The following is a 22,388-nucleotide window of genomic DNA, read 5'->3' as shown; positions in this document are numbered from 1 at the left end:
TGCACTTTACTAAACAGCTTTCACTTGAATGGTGACACTATAGGATTTCATCCACAACTTCAACAGTTGGAACCGCAGTCTTTATGACCCTATATTTGACTCGGAGCATGAAAAGATTTGTAAAGTCTGCTGCACACTTAAGGAAAGAGCTGAGCAAACTGCCTTGTAAGGCATCATGAGGCAATCAGCTGAGCTGTTTCCTGAAGTGTGTGGTTGAGTTTTCGTGAGAATTTCACCTCACGAGGCAAATTCTTTTATATCAAACACGACGGATATTTTCCTCCCAGCCTCACGAGGCAAAAAACTTACGAAAACTCAACCGCACACGTGATGAAACAGCTGAGCTATTCGCCTCGAGAGGGAGCTTGCTCAGCCCTTGCCTCAAGTGTGTGGCAGGCTTAAATAGTCCTGTAACTGGGTTTGCTTGGTTATTGACCACAATGACTATTGGTTGCAATTAGCTTTTCTTGAGGCTTTCAATGCAGTATTGAGGTGAAATGGGAGGGTTTAAATTTCATGTTTGTTTTTGCAGAAATCTGTTTCTGTGCAGTTTGATGGATGATGAAGAGAGTACAAATGAAGAAAAAGAGGTATGCTAATCTTTAACCAACACTGTGTTTTCAGTTAGAAGAAAGATCCTCACAGTCAGTATGCAACTTAAGCAGTTGCAAAAAGAAAGCCCGAAAATTTTTTTTTCAGGCTTGAATGGGATTCAAGCCCTGTTCAAGCCTGAAAATTTTTTTTCAGGCTTTCTTTTTGCAACTGCTTAAGATGCATACTTACTGTGAGGATCTTTCTTCTATTTGATCTTTCATCCGCAGTTCAAAATATATGTTTCATATATTTACATTTATTGTGTTTTCACTGAGGTAAGGTGTTCTTGTCCAGGGTTGATAGTAATGGCTGCAAGTTTACCCATAGCACCTGTTATAGCTGAATATCCTTGATGGAACCTTGAAGCAATTTTTATTAGTTTTACATACCCGCAGAATGCGATGTTTACAATACTAAATGCTACTTACACTACTTACGATAATTACAATCTGATTTGCAATACTAACAATACTTACTACTACATTTACAATACTAACGCTGTTTACTTTTCTTACAATACTAATAACACTTACAAAGCGTGCAATACATATGTACTTACATCTACCTACACTAATATTACAATAGTAACAATATTTACTAACAATACTTACAATACCAAACCTTACATTAGAACAAAGTGCATAGCTTTAAAAAAAAGAAAAAGATAACAATTTGCTAATGTAAAAACCTATGCCCCTTTTTAACAAAGATTGTACAAGTATTTGTCATTACAGATATGTATTTTTCTATTTCAATTTTATCATATACCAGATTAATTTTTAAGCCATTTTAAGCCATGAGTGTATTTTATTGTAATATTCACCAATTTTGATGATGAGATGATTTACCGTAAATGCTCGAATTAGTGCCCAGCTTCAAATTAGCGCCCCGCTTCAAATTAGCGCCCCTCCTAAGGCTCAAAAGTTGTAATAAGCGCCCCTTGAAATAAGCGCCCCCCCCCCTTTTGATGGAAAAGTCTTAAGAATGTTTCGAGTTCGCAAAAAGTAGTTTTCTATAAGGTTTTTGAATTTTTATGTTGCAGTTTGATTTTAAATAGAAATAAAGATAGTGTCAAGGCTAAAAATTGATAAACGAAATGAACGCCCCCTTGAAATAAGTGCCCCCTTCGAATTAGTGCCCCCCTCTCACCTTAGAAAATTAAATAAGCGCCCTTTACGGTACTTCTCTGACTACAATTCTCTAGATTGTTATGTATGTTAGTTATTTAATCCAATACGTATGATTGCACAATAACAATAGGGTTGGGTCCAACTGTGGAATGACATCAATCATTGGAATCACCAAAAATTAATTTACAGCAATGTCATGTCACTTCATGTTATAACATGTTCATATAACCTTAAAAGATGTCAGAGATTAGTCCTGCCACAGACATTATTTTAAACTTCATTTAGTAAGTTACAGATCCTTATACTTGTCTTGCAAGGTGCCTTAACTGTTGCATGTGTTTGCCTTGTACAGTTTGTGAAAGGAGCTCTCCATCTCAGATCGGAAAGGTTAAAACTTGTTGAAGCAGACAGAGCCCCTCCTCCTCCATATTCACCAGTCAAGCCCCTGACGTCACATACGTAAGGAATCTGAGCAGTTTTTTTGGTGTATTTTGGTTGCTTGCCACAAAGGCATTGCTCAGATTAATGTAGGACACTTTGTTATGTTGAAAATATCACTCACACACAAACAAATCAACAAATAGTCTTAATAGTCTGAATTTGAAGTTAACATTCATGATTGATTTTAGATGATTATGTATAGACAAAAAATACATCAAGCTTGGACTCAACTTGCCAGTGTTATTACAATGCATTAAAAAAGAACAAAACATTAAGTTGATAGAAGAGTAAAAGGGTAAAAATGACAAGTGTTATAAGTGCACACTTTAAAATCAACAACTTTAACTGCTGTTTAAAGTAATTAACCAAAGTAGAGGTGCAGTAGTGATGTGGCTAGCTAGCTTGCCACACTTTTGATATGAAGATCAGCAGTTGGTGGTTCAAGCTATATGACTCTACATTAGCGTGTTATCTTCAAACTGTCATACTGTTCTTTTTTAATAGACAATTCACTTTACTCCACAAAAGATTGTCTCATCCTACCCAGGTTTATAAATGGGTATGAGTAAAGAATGCTGTAGGTAATCCAGCAAAAAACTATAATCTTGGACAAAACTAGTTGATAAAAATGCAAATTTTGCACATATATTTCAAACACCATCTTTAGAGCAGTAAACTTTCACATCCCCCTCCCCTTACTCAATCTTGCTTTGAAGGCAGGTTGATTACCCAGCCTTTTTTTTTTTCAACAGCAGACTAACACTGAGTTGTTGATGTATCACTTTAGCTGTGGAATTTGCAGATCAACAGAATTTTCTTTTTAAAACAAACTTTTCTTTTCTAAAAGTTTCTGTTGAAACAGTCATTCCAAGATTGTAGCATCTCATCCAGGTGGTAGTAGATAGAAACACTCTTTGTTGCTTCATTGTACATAAACCAGGTTAAGCCCTCCTTGGTCCAAAGTGCAGCTTTACATTTACATTATTTTAATTTTACCTTAGCTAAGGTGACCCATTAACTCATCATCACAGCATAATTTTGTTTGCATATGTAATTTTTGTTCTTTAAGATGGGCAAGCCTTGGTGAATGCTTTATTGCTCTTTATGATCACCTCACGTCACAGGATAATCCTCAGGTAAGCTCATTAAGAAGAAAGCTTGAAGATAGTGGTGTGTAGGGTATATTAATGTCCTTGTTGTTTCATTGAAAATGTAAGCTCTTGGATCTCTTTGTGGTGGCAATTAACCTTACTTATTAACTCAGTTGGTAAAACCAAACATTTGTTTTCACTCCCTCACAAATGCAACACCATAGTTTCTTTAGAATCTAAACCCCTTGTCTCCAGACAACATTGCTGTTTTGTGCAGACTCGTATGTTTTAGTTTCTGCAGTGTATTTTGTTAGTTCACAACCATTTTGCCTGAAAAATAAAATTTGCTGTTTTTGTACTATATGTTAACAGCCACTTGGCCGAAGAGTTGACCTGGAAGGATACTACAAAGCTATTGTTACACCAGGTGATGTACTTAATTGTTAGTTTTGAGGTCTTCAAGTTTGTTTTTGCTCGTTAATGTATTGAAGTTTTGTTTCTTTCAGACATCTCCATGTCCTACAGAGCCTCTGTTGTTAAAGTGCCAGATTATTCCAGCTCTAGTTTTTCCACTGAAGGCTTCACAGTTTACAAGAATGTGCAAACAGGTCAGCATCATTTGCAGCTTTGTATGGATGAAACCCAATATTAATGTTACTTTAAATTAGGTAATGTTACATTAGGTTTTGTAATTTGTTGTCTAAATATTTTGACGCAAGGAACATGATCGGATTATTTTTCATTCTCTATCAAGTTTTGTAAATACATGGAAATTTGACCAGGAGTGTGGCTGTAGTATAGTCTGTCTTTGTCATTAAATCAGATGGGCTGATCATGCAGGATTTGTGGGTGTGCCAAGAGTGAGTAATCACGATTGGAAATCCTGTTTGAGTGTTGAATGTCTTTTTAGGTGATAGTGATGAAAAGGACAAGAAGGGAACAAAGAGGAAGAAGCCTCCTCCAAGTACAATTGAAAGTGACTTTCTCCCTAAAAGACGTTCAGCAAGGGTATGGACTTGATAAATGTAGTGTAGAGAAGCTTCACTTTTTGACCCATTTTTCATAAATTTCTTGTCAGGTTGGCATGTCATTTTGGGAATGCATATTAACCAATTTGCAATTCTACCCATAAAAAGTGATAAAACAGGCTACTTTTTTCATTTAGTTCTAATTTGAGAAACAATCCAAACCACTTGTGAGGCCCAATAGCCTTTCCATTAGGCTTAACTTCTGTTTGCCAGTTAAAGACCAGGAGTTGTTACTTGTTGCTTGGTTACATAAAAGTTAACAAGACAACCACTTACAGTCCACTAGCCCTATGCTATTAGAAAATATGTGCCAGATGACAGATTAGGTCCTCTCATTTGAGCAGTTATCTAGTCCCTCTTTAGAGTATCTGTAAATATATCAAACTATTTTACAAAAGATTGAGGTGATGGTCTTTTCATATTCTTGCTTGCCTGCTTTGCCTAAATTTGAAGATAGTTTACTTAATTCTTCCTATAATTATTGTGTCACTAACATCACTTGTAATGTCAATGACAGGTACATTTTGAAAGTTTTATATCATGTTTTTACACTGTCAATATTATGGTTAAGGGAAGATCTATGTCACCTATTGATGCTAATGGGTTGGCCGAGCAAAAGTTATCTGCTCTTTTCACAAATGTCAGTGGTGGTTAAGTGTTTGTTGTTAGTCTGGTTTAATTGTCACATTTTACATTTTTCTGTGAAAGGTGAGAACAAACAAAAAGAAGGAGGAAGAAATAAACTACAGAGAATTGGTTTTATCATTTGTTCCTTCACTATACAGGTTGGTATTAGGAATAATTATTGGAGTGTTTAAGAAATGTTTAAATCTTTACATTTTATTTGCATATATTTGCATAAAATTGTTATGGATTGTCATAAATTTGCAACATTTGCAACATTTGCAAACATTTTAATATCACAAGTTGTTTGGGAAATAAGAGGGATTCAAATAAATGTGAGGGCCCTTGTAAAAATGAATGGGTAGAGGTAACTTTTGATATAAATTGACGAGTGCTGGAAATCACGTGTTAATTGAATCAGCATTGAAAGTGGTTGACACAGTTGGTCTGTGTTGCTGCCAAACGTTTCCCTGCTCTGACTACAAAACTCCTCTCCCCCATTCAATGCTGTACAAAGACAAAGACGCATCCCAACATGGTAGATTCAACATTGTTTGAGAAAGGGGAAGGGGGATATCTATGCAAGGTACTGCAAAATAGTGTTTCATATTTAAGTGTGTTGGTCAACACGCTAGTTACTGATTGTATAACTGGAAATGCCTGCTTTATTTCTATGGTTGGCATCAGATGCTTTGTCTAACTAGGGATAATCATTGTTTTTTTGTTGACTGTTTTTACTAGACCTACTGTTAGTATCGACGATGACAGTAGCCAAGACAGTCTGGCAGATGGATCACAGTTAAGTCAAAGGTAGAAGGCTGTGGAGTTACTACTGGGAGCTTAAGTACAGACGTTCATGAGCCATGGACAGCAACCAGAAGTCAAATGTTTCCTTTTTTGGTGTGTTTTGGCTCCTCACAATGGACAGAAAAAGCTCTTGTTGCACAACTGTGGCTTGACGTTACAAACATTATGCCATCAAAATGCTCCAAAAAGGAAAAAAATTCTACTTCTGGTTGCCTCCATGTTTCATGAACGTCTGTGCTTAAGCTCCCTACTATTTCAATGCTGCTGACCAATGCTACTCTTCCCTTAATATGCTACTCTAGGAGATCTTTTTGTTGTATGGGATGTAAGTTTGGGATTAAACTTAAAGTTCTGGACATGCTAGGGGATATGTATTTGGGTCATGAAGTGGAGACATGTTACAGGGACAGTTCCCCTTGTGTGACTTCTCCATTTTTGTGCAAACTTTCTGTTGCAACCATTGGCCCACAGATTAAATGTCTGATGCACTAACCGCAGCACCACTACACCTACTCTGTACCAAAGCTGGCCCCGGTTGTTCAAAGAGCGTATAACTTTATCCAGTGGAGAGTCGCTACCCAGTGGATAAAAGGTATTGATCTGAGTACATTTTATCTGCTGGATGCAATACAGCATATCCAGCAGATATATCCTGTATATCCACTGGATAGAGTTGTCCACTCTTTGAACAACCCGGGCCTGGAGAGAGGGGTACTTCCTTATATAAGCAAAACACATATGTATCACACCATGCAGTGGGTGTGCTTTTTTTTAGCTGGCTTGGTGAAAAAAGGGGTATTAATTTAAGGTTCAGATCTAAAACTGGATATGCACTGCGGGGTCAGGTTTGAAAAAGCATATTGAAAATTTCACATTCAGTATGACATGGTTGAGAAAAAGCACATGTTTTGGTCAGAAAATGTGCTAGGGTTTTATGCGGTTATGTACCTCCACCAATAATTATTAATTATTGTAAGGAGTAGCCCCCAACATCCCTTGCTAGAATGTACACAATTTATTTAGTATTGTTTTGTCCTGCATTGGGATAATTTTGCAGGAACAGCCAGTCTCAGGTGGCAGATGGAAAATCTGGAGAAGGTGCTTTTGCTGGTGAGAAGTAGAATGATGTGATTTTGTTCAACATCAATTTGTAACTGCACTAAATGAAAAACCTGATACCCTTAGTGGTGGCTCTTATTTCAAAGTCTCATGAACAACTAGACTGCAGGCTAGTACACTGCAGCATTTTCATGCATGTAATGCAGAGCAATTTCAAATTTGTAACCATATAACCAAGGTATTCAGTTGCCAGATCTCTTTGTAATAGGAACACAGCTTTCCCTGGTAAAATTTTCGGTGCAATGCTGGACGTGATATTGTCATTTTTAAGCAGGAATGCCTTGCTCTTGAATAAGCCATGACTGGTTTGAAAAAGCACTACCCAGCTTTTTCACACAGCAGATACATTTTTAAAGCTTAATTTTTGAATTATGATGTTTGAGCTTCAACTCAGCCTCTACTTGAATTGTTTGAATCCTTCTCTAAGAGACTTTCTTCGCCTGGCTTTGTCTTAACAAATACCTCTAGAAAATAAATAATAATTTTAGTTTTTCTTCTTGCAAGTTTAAGTATAAATTGTAATGTCGTACTATTTACCTTGTACCAGTAATTCAATTTTATATTGTAATTTTACATATGTACTTTATTTTGCCACACAAATGAAATAAATATACAGTATAAAATAACAAGAAAAGAAAAGTGGTGAGGGGACCTTAAAGAGACTATAGTATAGAGAGCTTATAAGAGATTAGGTCCCCTCAAACTACGAACTAAGAGTTGATTACAACAAATGAAGCAAGAGATGGAGTAGAGTCAGTTATTGTATTATATTGTATTTTTGTGTGATTTCTTATAAAATTAGATGTATATCTTGATTAGCATGACTGTCTTGGAAATCAGCTTTAGTTGATGGTGCCAGTGTGATTAAATAACGTTGATTTGTTCATAGTGTGCTGTTGGTTTGCCATGGAGAGTTTCAGATTTCTGAGCACGTTTTTGTCCTGAAATTGTTTAGTTTGTTTTACCAGCTGATAGAAACACTTACGATGAAGTTATCTCAGGGGAAGCAGAAACTCTGGACATTCTAACATTTGTTAAAGAACAAATGGAAAATGGGTAAGTCATAGAAAACGATGTGTCTTTAGTTAGACGTCTTTCAGTTGAATTTTCATGTGGATGTATGTAAAATGTAACTTTATCTAACTTTATTGTTGTTCTTTAATAATTAATAGTGGTATCATTGACTTGATGAATCAGTATGGAATTTGTCTTGCTGCTCAAAACAACAAGAAATGGTGAGTTGAACTGGCTGATGTGTTGTAACTGACTAACTGAATTGCCTAGGTTGTAACTGCTTGATAGGCTGACAGGTTGGTAGGCTTGATGCTATCACAAGCATAAGTACTAGTACAAAAGTGCAAACTGATTGGCTCACCGATTGAGTACTTACAGACTTTCATACTGGCTAGTTGGTTGTCCTTAGGTAAACTGGCTGGCTGACTGACTGACTGACTGACTGACTTACTGACTGACTGACTGACTGACTGACTGACTGACTGTGTGACTGAATGACTGACTGACTGACTGACTGGCTAACAGACTAACTGACTGACTGGCTTGCTGACTGACTGGCTGACTGACCGGCTTGCTGGTTTGGAATGACTGAATGACTGATGGTCTGGCTAACATACTGACAGTCTAGCTGACTTGGTGTCTTACTGGCTGGCTAGCTGACTGGCCCACTAACTGATTAACTGACTAAGTGGCTGGCAACCTGACTTACTGACTCGCTTGCTGAATGACATGAGAAACTGTGCATTAACTGATAATCTGTCCACATCGTTTCTTATCCTGTGGTTTGGTGACAGTGTGTTTGTGCTTTTTCTATAACCTATGTTTTGATACTTTTAGGCCTTCTGCATTGGCAGATGTCTTCTTGAAAGTCTATCAAAGAATGAGAAAACACGTCATTCTTCCATCTGAATTTTGGTGAGTTGTTATATTTCACCACAGTAATAATAAGATGACTTGTATGTTTTTTTTGTGCGTTAATAGAAAAGATAAGGAGTAATGACATGGAATGTTTCTCCATTGTACTCTTAATAGCAGTGATGACCAAGATGAATTGTATAGGGAAAGAATGGCAAAGGTAGAGTTCAAAGTATTGATTGTTATAACATATATCAGCAATGACTTAACACAAGTTGTGCAATTTTTTTTGTCTTTGTTGTTTGTGCACTTTTGCAACGCTATGCTACTCCAAGCCATTCTTCTATTGTCTGTTTACCTAATTGTCCCTGTTTATTTTAGTTATTTTGTTTTATTTTTTCCTCCATTTCTCCATTATATAATAATAAATTTATTACAACGATTGTATTTCTTCATTATACAATAATTACAAAGATTACAAGACTACAAGACTAAGAACTACAGGGGGGAAATGGAGAAGGGCAAAAATATAGATAAACTGATTATGTGCCCTTTGGGTTAATTACAGTGTTCAAGATAAAAGAGAAAAAGTTACATAAGAGAGGAAACTAGAAAACCAAAAGATTAGAAAATGAGGCAAATGGTCGCTTCCATTGAGATTAAGAACGGATTGAAAGATGAATAAATAATTTTGTAATACAGAACTTGACTTAAGTAACAAGCCTTGAAACAAGAAAAAGCTCTGTATTACAAAAATATTTCTTCATGTTTTAATCTGTTCTTAATCTCAATAGAAGCGAGCATTTGCCTCAGTTGCATAGTAGGCAAGGAGAACATGTTCAGTGCCACTTAACATTGGAATTTTACAGTGCGAGGCCCTAGCTAAAGTTTGACAGGTGTAGTTAACTTTCATTAATAGGCCATTTCCGAGTTGCTGTGAACCTCATGATGGAAACAAGGCTAAGTGCAAACCTTTTCATATCAAAATTAGTTTTTTTATTTGCAAATGAATGAAAGCTAATTTTCATAATAAAAACTTTGCACTTAACCTCGCTTTCATGATGAGGTTTAAAGCAACTCGGAAATGGTCTATTGAACCCTGATTGGTAATCCCTATAAATAATGAACTTTCCCTTGGTATCAATAACAACTCGCTGATTTTAATCTGTTTTTATTCATCAGCTAGTACTAGTGGCCAGTGAACTGACTCTGGACAAACTACTCACAGCCAAATCAAAGTCCTCTTCCAGCCTCTCCCCTGCCAGCTCTCCCCGCGGGTTAGTTTCTTTCCTTGTTTCTTGCATCTTGTAGCCAGGTTTATCCCAGAGTGTGGCATTGTAGGATTAGGCTTGGTTTCTATTAATGACATAATGATCATACTCGTAAGTGTCATAAGTTCTTTGATTGGTTAAAAAACCCTTTACTTTGTTGACACTTTTTTTTTTTTGCCTTTTGTAAAGCGACAGCAAAGCCCATGAAATGAATATGAGTATATGAAGACATATATTTGAACTGCGGATGGACGATTAAAATAAAGATCCTCGCAGTTATTTACGCAAGTTAAGCAGTTGCGAAAAGAAAGCCTGAAAAAAAAAAATTCAGGCTTGAACGGGATTCGAACCCATGAGCTCTGTGACGCCGGTGTAATTATTAACTGATAATGAGGTACTTAACGTTGTTGTTGTTGATTGCAGAGGTGGTGCTGTTGTGTCTCCATTAAGAGTGAGTGGATTTTCCAGTCAGTATCTGGCCACTGATGTGGAATATCTTCACCGTATAAGCTGTGATCAGAGTATCCATGGCGACTTCACTCTAGAAATGGCTATAAGAGGTGCTGATCTCTTGCTTTTTGTCATAGGTTAACGTTAATATTGTACTTTTTGGCGACTTCTGGGGCTAGGGCGGAAAGAGAATATCTGAAATGAATGCCATCAATTTACAAAAAAAAAAATTGTTCCGTTCCTAGGCAATGGCATGTTGGACGTTGTTCATTTTTCTTTTTGTTTTTTGTCTTCTGTGGCTGGGAGGGGCTCCCCACCCCCCCCCCCCCAAAAAAAAAAAAAAAAAAACTCTGAGAGTATTAAAACTATAACAATGAAACATAGGTGGTTAATAGTACTTCAAGGGACATTTCCTTTGAGGTCGGCATCAAGACGTTTTGACGTCACAGGACGTGGGTATTACGTCATAATTTCCAAAAGGCGGCCATTTTGGATCCGCCATCTTGGGTTTTTGGAATTTCCCTTAAAGTCTTCAGACTCGATTTGGCACTTCTGGAATGTTTAAGTTAGTCGACTTTTAAATTGTACTTGTTTTTTTTATTTTTTGTTCTAGTGAACTGGATGAGGGCAAGACACCTGATGTTACAAGGTCAAATGGATTATGCTATGATGTACTTGGACAGGGTGAGTCTGCAAACATTTTTCCTTTCCTTTACATTTTCAATTGAAGGGCTGAGAGCACAAAGGGCCTATGCATGTTTATTTTAGGCTGAATTTTAAAATACACCCAATTTGAAGAAAAACAGGAGAAGTCGTCTAATTTTTATTTGTTTCTTGGCGGCCTGATTTCACCACAGACAAGCTTTAATTATACCTTAGCAAATTTGACCTAAAATGCACATAGGCGGCCCTTTTTACTCAGCCCCTCGATTGAGTGATAAAAGTGATTTCATCTTTGCTTTTGCTTCGCGCTACTTTGCTCCTTTATTATTATTATTATTATTATTATTATTATTATTATTATTATTATTGATAATAATCATTATTTAACCAGAAAACTCCTTCACAAAGTAGTTTTCAAGGAAGTTCTGGGTTGAATATTAATCACAGTAAAAAAAAACATATTACGTAAAAAAAATGTGACTAACAACAACAATCGAGAAATTGATAAAAATAACAAACACAATATAAAAAGTTCATAAAGTAACTCATAAACTTGAAAAATAAGTAGATTTAAATCTCAACATAGACTCACAATTTCCTATATCATTGCCTAAATTGTTAAAGTCCTTAACGGCATGAAAGAAAAAAAACCGATGTTTGCCGCAATTAGTTCTAACGTTGGGCAAACGGAAATCGTTACCATTACGTGTACTATAGTTGTGCTTATCTATTGTCTCTGTGATTGGTTAAAAGCTTGCGCCACTTGTCAACCAATGTGAAGCAAAACCAAAACCGTTCATGACTTGCTTGCACTTATTTTCCCTTGTTTCGTGCCTGTGACATGTATGTTTTGAGTTCTTACTGGTTCATTGCGCTGTTTGCCTCTGTTGAAATTGGCCAGAGTAATTTCTTTGCTTTACAAGCTCAATATTTAAAGTCCGCTCTCTCGACAAAATTGTGAGCAATTTAGATTTTGAGGCCAACCTTTCACTCATTTCAATTTTTCACCTAGCCTTTCAGCAGCAAATAAATTAATCACCAAACTTGTTAAGCTTTAGCGCTTCCTTAGCAATGCCGATCACAAGTAATTTCAAGCTTGAATCTTTCTTCTTCTCTTTCCAGTGTTCAAAGCTGTTGACGCTGAAAGTGGATTCAATTGAGGGACCGACCACAGTCAAGCTTGTGAACTGCAAAGTTGATAACCTTGTGACGCTTGGTATGCTTGGCTACCCCCAATTTTCTTTTTGGATTTCAACAGCCCTTGCTAAAGGGCCATTTAATCGGTTTCAACATTTGGCCAACATCGTTCAACAAAAGTTGAACGGATGTTGGGCAAATGTTGGATGAACGGAGTGTTCAAACGGCTTTGATTGAACACGCTTTCAACAATGTTGAACGACCTGTTCAAACGCCCCCAACATTTGATTCAACAAAGTGTTGAACGCATGTTGAACCAAACCTTGAAACCGTTTAAACGGGCTTTTTCCCCTTGGGCACAAACGGTGCAAAAATACTTCTGTATTAGGAGGCACCGTCCTTAAGATGACTAGATAACTTGTCCTTAATTTTACATCTCATGTTTATTAGATCAAGTCCAAAAGAAGCTGGAATCACTGCAAAGGTGTCAGTCACTAGAAGAGGTACAGTTATCTTTTGTGATAAGGCGATCTTTAATGGTGTGCGCGAGAGCCGAGTTTTTAACGTGTGAATAAATAAAAACTTTTATTATATCTCTCAGTTAGTACGCGCGGTGTTATTGGTCAATTTTGCAGGCCGTATTTCACTGTACGGCCCGCAAATTTACTTATTTGTTTTCAATTTTAGAGTCATTGTTTCTCAGGTTGAACATTCTTGTAATGCTTTTCTCACTTTTTTGTTTGATTCCTTACCTTCATTCGATCCTTCTTTTGTTCGTCTATGCCGTATTTTGAGTTCTGTTTGCACTTTTTTACGACCGTGTTAGTATTTTTTTTTCCTACTCTCTTTCTTTCCCTATCTTTCCTCAGTTTTTTCTTGTTAACCATTCTGGCTTATTTTATTTCGTCGTCAACCCACTTATCCTTCGCTGGTTTTCCTCTTACCATCCGAGCATAGCTCTTCATCTCCTCGCCGTAAACAAAGTTTCGTGTGTTTGTGTTTTCAGGTCCATCGACTGTATGAGTCAGGTCATTACGAAGATGTAGTTCAGTTGTTGATGCCAACACTCTATCAACCTCAACCGAAAACTAAGGTAAGAGTGCCTGTTTATGGTTGGAGTAGGCACAAACTTTGACTCTGGGAGGCGAAAAAGTGCGAGACCATAGCTGAAGGACAACTTATGAAACCTTAACTTCAAAGATGGATGGAGTGCTAAAGTGATGACGTCACAAAAACTGAATTTGTGAAATTATAGGATTTCATGGCGTATTTGGAATGAACTTCATTTCTGCAATTCATGCCTGCCATATGAACACTCGCGGCAATTTGCGGCTGAGATAATATAGGCTTTTTATCTCCTATTTTCTCTAAAGAAAATCTCCTGGTTTCTTCAGTTTAGAACCGGAATAAAAATAGAAATATATAGGACTTAAGTCCTATATATTTCTATTTTTGCTCCTCCAAATTGCCGCGAGTGGATACTTACAATGGTGCCAAAAGGTCTGGATAGCAGTAAGCGAGATACAAATTTAAGAAAAACCATCAATCGTACCATGTAAATTTGAAACTGTCTTTATAATCACACATTGTTCCGTTAAAGTTTTAATTTTTTCATTAGTATATCTATGTACTTATTATAAATCAACTTTGTACTTTACGATTTAAAACTGAAGATGAGTTTTTTTTAACCATCATCGAGGTGTTTGAAAATCGGATGAAACACTCTTTCGTTTGTTTGACATAGCTTCTCAAATCATCAGTAATTCTTGGAGAAATTCAAAGCAAAAGTTCACCAAATTTTATGATAACTAAGGTCACACTTTCAAACCTCCTTCACTATAGTGATTTCCTTTGTTTTCTCTTGATGAATTATTAATTATATTGACACCCTTAGATCCGCATCTGGGGTCAGAGAGATGGTTACACACACTGTCCCCCGTTCCCAAATTCATTCCATCAAACTCCATTGTGTACCGATTTTGGCTCATTATACTTTGCTTCACTAGGCCAGTGAACTTGGTATGTCAATTCCTGAAAGACCAGCTCAGCTGCTGCTACTACAGGACTCCCTTATTAAACTCAAGGAATATGAGGTTTGTAACGCTGCCACCTAAAAACAACAACACTTTATTAAAACAGACAGTTACAAGCTGGTTATATACCTACCCGCAAATAGCTGAAGCTAGTTGAGGCGGGTAGGTATGTCTATGCTAAACTAAATACAAACAAATTTGTTGTTTAGAAATTAACTAAAATAAGTTGTAAACTTATTAAAATTGATTAAATAAGTAGTAAACAAACAAGTGACGCAAAAAGGATTCGTAGTTGATAGAAATTAAAGGATTGCTACAAATTTACAAGCTTTTAATTACTTTAAGAATTGAAGCAGGTGTAAGGTAAGCATGTTGTTCAAAATTTCATATAGATTTAATTGCTCTAAAAATTAGCAAGGTGATTGGCATGATCTCACCTTTAATTACCCTCACAAATCTGTTTCATTATTTTACTGAACGATGAAGTTTGTTAGTGCAGTTGAAGTTGGTTTTTAGTTAACCAGCTATGCTCCTAAAAGAAAACAAATGATACAAAAAAATTCCTCGAAAATGCTTCAAATTGGAGAAGCCACAAAATTCCGGTCCATTCGTCCATTTCTAATCGGTCCCATTACTGATTGGATTACATTACCTCGGTCGGATCGGAAAACTGATAAATAGGACATTTTCACTATGGGGTCATTTTACTACAACTACCAGAATTCTTCTGGTTTTTGTTTTCTCATGCTAATTAGAGCTATTGTTCTTTGCTGTCCACTGGGATTAAAAAATTTGAATTTGAAAAGGAAAACGAAATGAATTCTGGTAGTTGTAGTAAACTGACGCCATCATGAAAATGGCCTATTGAACGGTCTGAATTCCTGTTGGGTACAGTCAACTGGGATATGCTGCTCCTGTCTGGAATTTCAAGTTTTATTCGAATGGAAAGCACTCAACATTTCTCTGCTTTTGATTCTTTTCTTGTTTCCTTAACTTAGATTCAAAAACTCATTAATAATTCATAAGCCCATTGACCCATCAAATGGTCGATAATACATCACGTGCAGTGACTTTTGATCGATAAACCTCGTCCTCATTAGTATGTGGTGTTTTTAACGTATGCTAATTTTCAACGTTCACAAAAGCATAATTGTTATGAACTCTATTAACACAGGCTTTTTCAGGAATGTTTTTGAAGCTGTTCAAAAAACTCGCAGCGCGTGTTTTACACTCCTCCTCGTTTTTTAAACATTACGTAAAATACGAGGTACCAATCGGTAGCCTTGTACGCAGACGCTCTTTTGGGCTCGTCACGCATTCCTCGCCCACGAACGTCAATATTCGTGGGCGAGGAATGCGTCACGAGCTCAAAGAGTTTCCGCGTACGAAGCTAACCAATCGATTAGTTTATCAGTGATGTCTAAGTCTTGGTTTTAGCTTCAAAGGTTGCAGATAAATATAACTCCTTTCAAAGCATTTACCCGTGGTATTTTTCGTCTTACTATTTCCAGCGATGTCTGACGTGTTCTGAGGTTGCTCTGAATGAAGCTGTATCACAGATGAGTCCGTGTGAGGCCTGGTCTACAACGCTTTCGAGGCTCTTTGCATGTATTGACAGGTAAAGCATGATACATGCAAACTTTGCTAAGTTATACTAGTTATTCTTGAATAAAGAAATAAAAAAGTAAAAAACGATCGCCAATAGGCCATTTTCGAGTTGCTATGAACCTCATTGTAAAAGCGAGGCTAACATTCATATGCAAACAAAGCCGATTTTCATATGAAAAGTTTTGCACTTAGCCTCGCTTTCATAATGAGGTTCAGAGCAACTCGAAAATTGCCTATTTGAAACAATTCTACAAGTCACTAAAGAAGGAGTGGCTTTGCACTTCTCATTATTCAATCAATTTCAGTATTAAGCCTCTTTTCTGACTTAATTTGCATTTTTCAATTGGTAAATGATGGTCACCCAACTACTTTCGCTTCCTTGTTATTTTGGGTGTCTAGTTACTGTGTGCATTTATAAACTTTCTGTTATATGTATTTATTCATTTAAGTTACAGTACAAATAAACGTTGTAAACGTTGTTATGTTCTTCCGTCCGGTTTCACCAAGAAATACTGTAAACACTTGGATCTAGCTTTGAGATAAAAACTGGGATAGATGACAAATCAAGACGATTCAAGTGGATAGACACGTATTTTATAAACAGGAATGTGACGCTGAAGTTTCTGTTGAGTTTTTGTAGTTGTGTCGTTTACTTAGTTAACGTAAAATAGCGCACATAAGCCTTAAGTGACATTCGTCGAAAGGGGTTTTAGTGGCTAATATTTTCAAGGAGGGCTTGTGTTTCAAAATGAGGTTTGACAATAACACTAAGCTAACTGCTTAAAACAGGTAACCCTAAACAATCCAAAGTGTTCGTTATCAGAAGGATTTCAGATTTGGCAGCCTATATTCCATTTTACGGGAATTTTAAGAGGTCTATACCATTCTTTTAATTTCAGAAGTATTCTGGAGTGCAAGGATGTGCTGGATAAAATTCCTCAAGATAAACTCAGCAGACTTACGCATAACGTTGTTAAGGTGTAGTGATCAGTCTTTTTTTTTTTTAATACAAGAGCATCTATTTTTTGGGTTAACCCTTTAAACCCCTAATATCAAAAAACGAATTCGCCTATCTTGTTCTCATACTTTCTTTATAAAAGTACTGGAGGGAAGTTGTTAAAATATCAAGAAAATTCACCTTGGGTGATCACATCCTTAAGGTGCACCTAACCCCCAATTTTTTTTTTTCGCTTAAATAAATTTTTGTACCTGTTCGAAACGCATTGAGCCTTTTGCGCCTTTTTTTAACCAAATGTTAACTTTTTATAGGCTGTAAAAGTCTAGCCATCATCTGTCCCATGACCGAGCTAGTAAGGGACATGGGTCTATTCCTTACATGACGTCACAAACTGCTTTGCATGCATTTTCACAAAGACTTTATACAATGCAAATCAGTTTGTGACGTCTAGTAAGGGATACACCCATGCCCCTTACCAGCTCGGTCATGGGACAGATGATGGCTATATTTCGTAACTTTTACAGCCAATAAAAAGTCAAGATTTGGTTGAAAAAGGCGCCAAATAGCGCAATATGTTTCGAACAGGTGCAAAGATGGTGTTAGGTGCACTTTAATTCTCATGACCTCAGGGATTGAATAAGGATTGATATTACAAGGAGAAATTTGATGCTGATCACTGTTAGGGCTTAAAGGGTTAAGGCTGAGGTGAAGGTGAATGTTAATTGTTTTTGCAATTTCAACCTGAAAAGGTTCTTGAATTTAACTGGAAGGTAATTCAATAAATCAAAGTTAAGGTGACCCAAGTAGACTATAGGCGATTTCCAAGTTACTTTGAACCTCATTACGAAAGCGAGGCTAAGTGTAAATCTTCTCATGTGAAAATTGTTTTGTTTTTATTTGAATGAAAACTAATTTTCATAATAAAAACTATGCAGTTAGCCTCGCTTTCATAGTGAGGTTCAAAGCGACTCGGAAATGGCCTAATCTGTTTAACTTGCACTGATGATATGAGAACCACATTATCTATGCAGTATTTTTGTTACACTACATGTGGCGTGCATGTATGTATTCTAGTATTTTGCGTTCTTGGACTGCTGCACAATTTATTTTGACCAAACGGTCACCTACCAAAAAAGAAGTGGACAGAATGAAGACGTTCTCACCGAATCTCAGCCTGGGCATATGCATGTTCGTAAAATGTTGGTTAATCTCGGATTTAAACACTTGATACAGGACCAGCAGCTACCGGAAAGATTTTTTGTTGGGGTACTTTTGCTTGCTAATCCATTCTGCGATGCTTTACGTCGCTTAAGGACGGTGCCTACTTTTGTTACTGCGCATACGTTCTGCGCATCTCAAGATACTCGGGTTCTCTATGGGTTGTGCCTACTAATACAGGGATATTTTTGCGTGGCTTAAAACGATGCGGAGAAAGCAGAACTTTGCAAGTACTTTTGGTATCCAAAAAGAAAATTTGGGGTAACCAGAGATAATAAAGCTTCAATTTGCTTTGTATTTTACTGTTTTTTTTAGAATAATTGTTGCTTAATTATCTCTAAAAAATGTGCGGTTACCCCCAATTTTCTTTTTGGATTTCAATAACCCTTGCTAAAATCTGCTTTCCCTGCGTAGTCATAAACCACACAAAATACTTCTGTACTGGTAGGCACCGTCCTTAACGTTTCCTTATTTGAAGGCATCAGCAATCATTACAAACAAAATTTACTCTGAAGTAATGGGAAACCTTAACTTCCAACTCCAAACCCTAAGCTTGATAGCTAAGTTCTGAAGATGGTAATTAGGGACCAAGCAACCATTTTCTCGGCTAGGGGTGTTACAAGAGGTGGCAGCCTTATGATTCAAAATGTCACTGTCTGTCTGCCTCTCTGCCTCTGTGCCTGTCGCAATTTCTGCTACAGTAAAAGCCCGCATATAAGAACCGAGTGATATAAGAACCTACAGGCTGAAATTTGGCATTTAAATACCCGAAAATATAAGAACCTCTTCAGCCTGGAAAAAAAAAATAGGTTCTTATACAAAAACAATCACTCCAATTTTGATGATCAAAATTCTGGATTTTAATTGTGTGAGAAACTTCTGACAAAAAGTTATTGTGTATATGTTTTCTTTGATTTACATTTGTTTGGATTTTCACTAGAAATATGTTTTCCATAAAGCTACAGTGCAACAAGACAAGCATTTTTGTTGTTGAAAATACAAGTGCTAAACCATTTTGTATTAGTAGTACAACTACGACAACCTCTGAAAAATAAGAACCAATTAGGAACCTGTTCAGCCAGGTCTTGGTTCTTATACGCGGGTTTTTACTGTATAACTATATCTCATAATTTTGTGTGTACAGGTTCTGGAGGCTTCCATGTACGCTTCTGATAACAGCTCTGAGCCGCCACTAGCTACTGCCAAACCCTGGGTGCTACTCTACAGAGTAATCAAACAGTAAGTTGATTGACGTAGAATCTGATTAAATTCCAAATTCACTTTCTGGTTCTTACCGTCGAATTTTTCTTTAATTTAAAGTCAGGAGAAGTATGACGAGACAGCGGACAAATCTTCCAAGACATGCGCTCCAATTGTGCCGCCAAGTACTGACACTCCAATGCCTGAGACCGCGAACACAGATAGCAATGTGAGCAGCGTCAGTATCACAAATGGCATGCCTGCAAGCAACATGTCACCATCACTGCAGTTTCTGCGTACTGCGCACGAACATCTTGGCAGGTATTAAGAGAAAGGCTAATAATTTTGATATGAAGGTTTCTTCTGTTCTAGAAAATAACGAACTTAGAAAACTAAAACGGCGACGGTTACGTCCAGGAGAAAACAATAGTTTTATTGAACAAAAGAGTGCTTTCCTTGAGTGTTCTACAGTTGTGTGCAAAACATCAATGTTAAAATACGACGGAAAGTTTTCATTTCACTTTTTGTCCCTACGAATTAATCGCCTGGGCCGGGATGTTAGAAAGCCGATTAACGCTAATCTACGATTAGATGTGAATCGAGGCTTTCAGCTCGCTCGTTGAAAATGGTTTTAAAGGCTAATTTCCAGCTAAAGATAAAGAAAAGTCCAAATGGAAACTGAGGGGCAAAAATCTTTTGGAAGAATCTTTATTGTTTAGTAATTAAACTCGAATCAAAGTTAACGTTAATCCAGGATTAGCTTAATCGGGCTTTGGACGAGTTGTCCCTGGATATTTCACCACATTATGCCTATTTAACGACCGATAATCGCGACTTAGTTCAGAAAAACGCGAATTCTCCTTTTAAGTGCCCTTTTCGCTCGAGTGACCATGGCGTTTGCTATTTGCCTGTGAAGTCCCAGTGAGCCCCTTTTTGCAGATGTCGAAGTGATTTGCTGAACTTCCAATACGGTTTTATACACAACTGTAGTTAAGGTGCTCCAATGGTAGTATAAATCTATTGGGAAACTGCTTCCGGTTTGCGATTAAACATCTGCAAAGCGGTTGGGAAATGATCATCTCTGAAGAAGCCATTGAAGTAGGGTTGCCATGGCAGCATTTGTATGCTACGGTTGACGTGCATGGGGAAATTTTATTCGCCAGTTTATTTTTAATTGTGGGAATTCCACAATGCCACACTCTAGAACATTGGACGTGTCTCGTTATTGTTGCAGTCTTCAGGTGACAACTGTTGATGTACTCGTGATCTTTAATTGGAAAATGGGCTAGTGATCAATATTTGCAGAACAATAGGCCATTTCCGAATTGCTGTGAACCTCACTATGAAAGCGAGGCTAGGTGCAAAACTTTTCATATGAAAATAAGTTTTGTTTGCATATGAATAAAAACTAATTTTCATGACAAAAACTTTGCACTTGGCCTCGCTTACATAATGAGGTTTAAAGCAACTCGGAAATGGTCTATTTAGCCATTTATTCACACTCTTGCGTCGCTGACTAAAACTAATATTATCGTTTCAGACGTGGCTGGTGTTGTAATAATGAAGGAGCGTTTTTGTTGCTTGAAGTGGAGGTCTTAACAGAAGAGCTTGCTAAACCAGTCGTCACCGCCAGAGAGGTTTGTTTGTGATACTACCGCCCCTTCCCCCGTTTTGATCTTATGTTACCGCTTTGGAATAAGTACTTGTATCTGAGGTCATGGATCCCGTGGAGGTCAAAGAGTTTTTCTCTGCCTCGTGTTGTCTCCCATTTCCCTACTAGGGGTAAAGCTCAGAAGGAATTTCATGGGTTCACTTAGAGTTACCTTGCATTGCATTAAAGGGTTAATTCTCTGATCCATGATTTGTGTCATTAGTGCTAGCGGCACAACATTCATTTGTACTCTTATGGATCCCTTTATTGAATAGCAAATAGCGAAAAAAGTAGGCTTATGACTAATCGTTTAAGTACATAAAAGTGGTTTCAATGGGCACAGGCCGTCACAGCTTAAATGCGAACTTTACACCGCGACTGTACAAGTGAGTTGTCGCTTGCATAGGCCACAATTATTTGAAGTAGTCGTGTCACCAGCGTACAGCGAAAATCGCATGTGTAGCCACCATTGCATAGCCGATGTGACAGCTAAGTACCTTGTCGCCAAAAATTTAAGTAGTGTAATTTGCCTCGACTGTTTTGCTGTGATATTTTAGCTGTTACTATGCGAGGGTAGATACTTATGTGACTTTTAACGTACATCGCAGGTAAAAAATAACTAGAGTAGCGGGGCTTTTACTTGACGCCAGTTATATAATATAGAGTCCCGGTTTGATTTTTTGGCAGGAGTTGGTTCGTGAGCTGGAACAGTGCTTTCTGTGTCTCTATGGACATCCCTCTAAGAAAGCCAAGGTAATGAACTAGATTATAGTCGGTACTTTAATTTTTCTTTTGCCTTCTTTAGAATTACTTGTCCCCTAAATTGAGTATATTAGGCAAGTAAAAAGCAGTCGGTCAGTGAGTCTGTCAGCCTAGTTAGGATGAGCCAATGTGCCAATATAGTAATATGGAGCTGTTGAGTCAATGAGTCGGTCAGTCAGTCAGTCAGTCAGTCAGTCAGCCTATCAGACCATTATTCAGCGCGTCACTGAGTCAGTAGGTCGGTCGGTCGGTCAGATAGTGAGTGAGTGAGTCAGTCAGTCATTCAGTCAGTGAGTCAGGCAGTCAGTCAGACTGCCCGTGCACCCGTCCGTCCGTCAGTCAGTCAGTCAGTCAGTCCGTCTGTCCGTCAGTCAGTCGTCAGTCAGTCGGTGAGTCAGTCAGTCATAAAGTGGATCATAACCAATCAGAGAGCGTAGTAATGCAAAACCAAACCAAACGCGAAAATTACTTTCGACACAATTGAAAACCGCTCTAAAATAGAACATAATATATAACAGGGTGTAGACTAGTACAGATTCATTTGCATTGTTTTCTACACTCAGCGTTACTCACGACACAGCGCGCAGATCACAACACGTACGACATACACAAACACATAAGGCCGTATACTTTCGACACGCAATTCAGAAGAAAGGCACGTTGGCATATAAATGGTACAGAAGAAAAGATAACTAAACCCAGGCTTAATGCGGTATGTCAAGGCAATTCGTTGC

At 37.4% G+C, this 22,388-nt stretch overlaps 1 protein-coding gene across 2 annotated transcripts in view; it reads left to right on the top strand.

Moving 5' to 3' along the window:
- The window catches only part of LOC146476596 (calcineurin-binding protein cabin-1-like), a 91,187-nt gene that overhangs the window by 7,019 nt on the left and 61,780 nt on the right, over positions 1-22,388 (top strand). The window contains exons 9-34 of one of the 2 annotated variants that reach the window (XM_085114470.1): positions 533-590; positions 2,077-2,183; positions 3,235-3,301; positions 3,629-3,683; positions 3,763-3,864; positions 4,167-4,264; positions 4,993-5,069; positions 5,650-5,718; positions 6,773-6,825; positions 7,803-7,890; positions 8,007-8,069; positions 8,686-8,763; positions 8,884-8,923; positions 9,886-9,980; positions 10,398-10,534; positions 11,038-11,108; positions 12,210-12,303; positions 12,675-12,727; positions 13,231-13,317; positions 14,231-14,317; positions 15,769-15,875; positions 16,765-16,843; positions 19,186-19,280; positions 19,362-19,562; positions 20,782-20,878; positions 21,580-21,645. In XM_085114470.1, the coding sequence (XP_084970596.1) occupies positions 533-590; positions 2,077-2,183; positions 3,235-3,301; positions 3,629-3,683; positions 3,763-3,864; positions 4,167-4,264; positions 4,993-5,069; positions 5,650-5,718; positions 6,773-6,825; positions 7,803-7,890; positions 8,007-8,069; positions 8,686-8,763; positions 8,884-8,923; positions 9,886-9,980; positions 10,398-10,534; positions 11,038-11,108; positions 12,210-12,303; positions 12,675-12,727; positions 13,231-13,317; positions 14,231-14,317; positions 15,769-15,875; positions 16,765-16,843; positions 19,186-19,280; positions 19,362-19,562; positions 20,782-20,878; positions 21,580-21,645 (2,224 nt within the window). Of the gene's footprint in view, positions 1-532; positions 591-2,076; positions 2,184-3,234; positions 3,302-3,628; positions 3,684-3,762; positions 3,865-4,166; positions 4,265-4,992; positions 5,070-5,649; positions 5,719-6,772; positions 6,826-7,802; positions 7,891-8,006; positions 8,070-8,685; positions 8,764-8,880; positions 8,924-9,885; positions 9,981-10,397; positions 10,535-11,037; positions 11,109-12,209; positions 12,304-12,674; positions 12,728-13,230; positions 13,318-14,230; positions 14,318-15,768; positions 15,876-16,764; positions 16,844-19,185; positions 19,281-19,361; positions 19,563-20,781; positions 20,879-21,579; positions 21,646-22,388 lie in introns of both variants that reach the window. The other variant, XM_085114469.1, reaches the window with a different exon arrangement.

Source organism: Pavona decussata, unplaced genomic scaffold, assembly GCF_977016875.1.
Source record: "Pavona decussata unplaced genomic scaffold, jaPavDecu1.1 SCAFFOLD_76, whole genome shotgun sequence".
In the NCBI taxonomy this organism is placed as follows: domain Eukaryota; kingdom Metazoa; phylum Cnidaria; class Anthozoa; order Scleractinia; family Agariciidae; genus Pavona; species Pavona decussata.
This window is presented reverse-complemented; position numbering and strand designations above follow the sequence as displayed.